General features: G+C 42.0%; 1 protein-coding gene across 1 annotated transcript in view; it reads right to left on the bottom strand.

The window, feature by feature from the left end:
• The window catches only part of CPSF2 (cleavage and polyadenylation specific factor 2), an 18,380-nt gene extending 14,356 nt beyond the window's left edge, over positions 1-4,024 (bottom strand). The window contains exons 1-3 of the mRNA XM_040478434.1: positions 3,999-4,024; positions 3,664-3,916; positions 2,700-2,990 (exon numbers count right to left, since the gene is read on the bottom strand). Coding sequence (XP_040334368.1) covers positions 2,700-2,990; positions 3,664-3,916; positions 3,999-4,024 — 570 coding nt within the window. The remainder of the gene's footprint in view (positions 1-2,699; positions 2,991-3,663; positions 3,917-3,998) is intronic.
• Positions 4,025-5,022: the final 998 nt, after the last annotated feature.

The raw sequence follows: 5,022 nt of genomic DNA, 5'->3' as shown, positions 1-5,022 counted from the left end.
CGACTGAGCCACCCAGGCGCCCCTCATCGAGGCCATTCTTAAGTGAAACGGACTCTTCTTTGGAACTTCGGGCGTGTGGCAATGCGAAATGCGGTGACTGCTGCCGTCTGGCGCCACTGCCTGAGTTTATGCTACGGCACCAGCACCTTTCCCGCCACCGTTTTCACTCGGCAACATTAAATGTAGGCACAGTGAAAAGGCAAATAGCATCTTACCATTACTATGAGAAGTGGCTTTGACCTTGGGGACTCCCTGAGAGGATCTCAGGCCCCCCTCCCAGGAGTCCTCACACCATACTTTTGAGAACCGCTGGATTCAATAATCACAGTACATATATACGCCTGCATTATTATGGAGTTACTAAAATGAATTAAATTATTCAAAAACATCTGAATGTTTATAATATACCCATCTATGCATCAGAAATCAAGATAGTGGTTACCCTGGGGAGGGGACAGGAAGGATCGGGAAGGGAATGTCTAGGGTACTGGTGATATTTCTTGGTCTGGGTATAGGCGAGAGAACACGCACACCCTTAACATTATGTTGTACACCAATGGACATTTAAAAAATCTGTACTTTTCTGGCAAGAGTCAATATGTGGAAAGTGCTGCTATTATGCTGAGATGGGGAAGACTCAGAAAAGAGTAAGTGTGAGACTGGGGGCAGGAAGGACAGTAAGTGTTTCGGATATGCCCAAGTAGAGGGGAAAACTAACAGGAAACAGAGAGAGAAGAAATAGTCCTACAAGGGGAGAAAGGAAAGAAGCCTGAGCAGTAGTACCACTTACTAAAAAGTCAAAAACCTAACATTTCACGTTACGGCTCCAAATGTCTCCTTCTACGTTTTCCAAACTCAAACCGCTTTTAATATTTTTATTAGTTCCTCAAATGGCATATCAGCCTTAATTGAATTTCTAGTAATTATTATTTTCAGATTCAGTATTTATCTGAAGAAACTATTTCAAGTATTTCTGAGCCCTTTTAAACTTTTTTTTAAAAACCTTTGTGTTTCTAAGCTATTAAATGACCCAAAGGACAGTGTGTACTTTGATTTGCTTGTTCTGACTCCTTCCTCACCGATTCCGTATTGACAGTGAATGTATATGAGATTTTCGTTACTATTTTCGTACTTTCTTAAGTAAAGACTAAGGTACCCTTATCACTCAGCTTTTAACAAACTAAACATTCCTTAAAATGGTTACTAGGAAGGAAAAATAAAGTGTCATCTAAAACACTGCACAGCTTTGGCAGTTATCAACCCATTCAGTATCAGCTGCTATAAACTTTATAGCTAATGATACTAGTTTTGGAAAACTGATAGATTTGATGAGTTGGTTATGAAGCAAAATAGCCTTTGGTCATTCGGCCAATTGTCTTGCTCCCATAACAGGAGATAAAGCAGCAAGTGCAGATACAGAAACAAGTTAGGCTATTTAGTGGGGAGAAGATAAGGGACTCTTGTCTCTGCTTCTACTTCTTAGCTAAGTTTGAAACAAGTTCCTGTGCTATGAGTGAGGGCTGAGATGGGCTGTGGGATATTTGGGGAGAAAGAAGGTGCGTAGCTATCTTACTGGAGTAGGACAAGGAATATCCTGCAACATGTTGGGCTGGTGGTTAAGTGTTGGTCTGAGATGTGAGGTCATGAATGTAAAGGGAGACCTATCCACCCAGTGGTGCATTAACACTAGTAACAAACATAAGGTTGCCTGGGTAGAGGCATGGTCAAGCAAATGGTTTAACCAGAGTCACAGCTTTGCCAGGTGGTTACAATAAATAGGAGGCTAACAGAGTTAAAGGTGTTTATAAAGTAACAATGGACCATTAACTAGAAGCTGGAGCAATGGATAGTCAAAGTGGCAAGGTTCACAAACTGAAAGTCCCAATGGGACCAAAAAATTGCTGGTATGGAGTATTAGAGCAAGTCAGCTGTAAGATCAGAGTGGGATGCTTGAGGTAGAGACCTTTAAAGATAACCCGTAACAAGGTAAAGGGTATGACCACAAGAGTAGACAGCATGGTTGTGGGAAGGGATGGCTAAGGTGGATTGGAGGAAAAGATCATTAAGAAACAAGGTGTCAAGGAACTGAGAGGGCCAAGGACTTGGACAGATTACACATACGGAAGCTAGAGTCATCAAGAAGGCAGTCCTGAGTGAGTGGACAGGAAGACTGTGACCCAGGTTAAAGCCACCAATGAATAACAGAGAATGACCAAGAGATCAGGAAATGTCAGAAGGGGTCAGTATACTGTCAAGTCTGATGGCATAACCCAGAGGGAAGAGAAATGGCTTGAAAGCTGTGAGGAAAAAGGACACCTACCCCACCCAAAGCGCATAAGGCGTGAAAGAGAAACAGAGCACCTACTTGGGAGGCCCACAGGCAAAGGAGCATGTTAGGAAACAGCCAGATTTCAATTTCAATTAGGGAAAGGATGCGGACAGAACTTTTTTCACAGAGGGATTAAAAACACAGCGTATGTGCTACCTTCTGGGCACGGTTCCAGAGGATACCACGTAAGGGCTAAAGAATGACAATTTCCAATTAAGGAGCTCTGAAATTTGTGCTGGGAAAGGCTCTCAACTCATAAAAATCTGGAAACAACTTCAAGCTTAATTTCTGGTCACTGATTTTTATAAGCATCGTGCATAACGTGTCCCCCAAACGGTTTTATGACAAAAGTTCACATACAAGCGCTTACCTCTATTTCTGTAATTTTTTCGGAAGGATTATCAATTAGGAAACGTGCTAAAGTCCCAGGAGTAGTTCTGTAGGTTAGAATGATTGAGTTTTTAGGGTCCTGACACCACTGAATAAAGAGATCCCTTGAAAATCCACATTCCAGGTCGGGCTGGCTGGCAAGCACCACTTTAGGGCTCGGTACCCGGGCCAGGTCAGAAAGACCGTGGCACAGAGAGAGGTGGCGGAACTGAAATGGATTATTTCTTTTGTCTTCAAAACATCTCATCAATTTGTCACTCATCCATTCTACCTGGTATGGGGGGAAAGGATGACAAGAAGTAGAGAATACTAGACTGTAACTTCAATGTCTTCTACAAAGCCGAAGAGTTCACGTTCTGCCTTTTTTTAAGTCTTTCCCACCAGTGGTTGCTTAAACTTGAACCGTTTTGATGAGCAGCTTATTTTCTGCTCTGTCCCCCACGACGACATCCTCCCACCCCACAGTTCATCCCTAAAAATCCAATTCTGCATTATATCTCAGTTACACGTCACCTTAAATCTTTCTGAGAAAGCAGAGTACAAGTTCTAAATAAATCTCTTACCCAAAATTTCTAGTTCAAGGGAAAGAGTTCATTCAGAAAGAAGGGAAAAATGGATTCTACCATTTATATCCTAGGAGGTATGTGTCCCCATTTTACAGAATGTGATACCACGCATTAGAGGAGAAACAACTTACCCAATCTGTAAGATGGGGACAAAAACAGAAAGTACTTCACAGGGTACGTGAGGATTACATGAAATATTCCACATGAACACACAGTACAAGTGGTTCTTTTTTTAGCTTTTAGTACCATTATCACCACCATCATCATCAACCTCTTTCACAGAAAAATAAAATCCAAAGGACAACTAAAACATTGCTTTCCATAAGCCCAATTTCTGTAGCAACCTTCTTTATTACGAAGGACAATATGGAAACAAACCTGGGACTTAGAAAACTCCACCACATTGTAGCTGACATTATTCAGGAGTGCCAGTGAGTAGACACCTAGCCCTGCATCTTTAGTTCTCCAGATCTGATCAAGGAGTTGAGCAAGTTCCAAAACTCTGCCTGCAGTGTCCACTGCTATTAACACATTTCCATCACCTCGAAGCGTTTCCAGGACATTTGCTAGGAAACAAGAATATACATTCTGTATCAAGCATAACAATACCTTGCTACAAAATTGAAGAGGACTTCATCTCCACGTTTTTAGTATAAAGACTGTAATTTATAAATGAGCACTCAGGCCAAGTGCAAAATTAAAATTCCATTCACGTTATTACAACTACTTTTTTGTACATCCTGTGAATGTATCCTCATAGGAGTGAAGGACATTGCCATTAACTCTACTTTTTTTCACTGAAAAAACTGTAAATCAGTGGTCCCCAACCCTCTCCACCGAGAGTACACATGAACAATGACATTCAAGGGGTGCCTGAGCGGCTCAGTCAGTTAACAGTCAGACTTTGGGGGCGCATGGGTGGCTCAGTTGGTTAAGCATATGACTTAGGTCATGATCTCGCCGTCCGTGAGTTCAAGCCCTGCATTGGGCTCTGTGCTGACAGCTCAGAGCCTGGAACCTGTTTCAAATTCTGTGTCTCCCTCTCTCTCTGACCCTCCCCCCATTCATGCTCTGTCTCTCTCTGTCTCAAAACTAAATAAACGTTTAAAAAAAAAAATTAAAAAAAAAAAAAAAGAGTCAGACTTTGCCTCAGGTCATGATCTCACAGTTCGTGAGTTCGAGCCCCATGTCAGGCTCTGCACTGGTGGTACAGATCCGGCTTGGGATTCTCTCTCTCTGCCTCTCCCCTGCTTGTGTGCTCTCTCTCTCTCTCTCTCAAAATAAATAAACTTAAAAAATTTTTTTTAAAAAGAAAGAAAATGACATTCGTACACTACACCAGGGTCAATTATTTATAACTTTGTTATAAATGATTCCCAAATGTATACACACACATGCACACATTTATACTTTATGTTTAGACTTTAATCTAGAGCATGGAAATCCACTTTGAGATATTTGGTAAAAACAAACTCTAGCAGAAACAAACAAAAAGACATAAGAATTGAATAGGTGACTAAAACATAGGACACAGATTATGTTTTTAAGTAGGGCATGGAGCCCAACATGGGGCCAGAACTCACAACCCTGAGATCAAGACCTGAGCAGAGGTCAAGAGTCAGATGCCCAATCGACTGAGCCACCCAGGTGCCCCCACAAGTTATGCTTTTTAAATAGAGAGATGAAGGGGCGCCTGGGTGGCGCAGTCGGTTAAGCGTCCGACTTCAGCCAGGTCAC

Source organism: Herpailurus yagouaroundi, unplaced genomic scaffold (genome assembly GCF_014898765.1).
Source record: "Herpailurus yagouaroundi ecotype Mexico unplaced genomic scaffold, PumYag 141, whole genome shotgun sequence".
NCBI classification, from domain to species: domain Eukaryota; kingdom Metazoa; phylum Chordata; class Mammalia; order Carnivora; family Felidae; genus Herpailurus; species Herpailurus yagouaroundi.
This window is presented reverse-complemented; position numbering and strand designations above follow the sequence as displayed.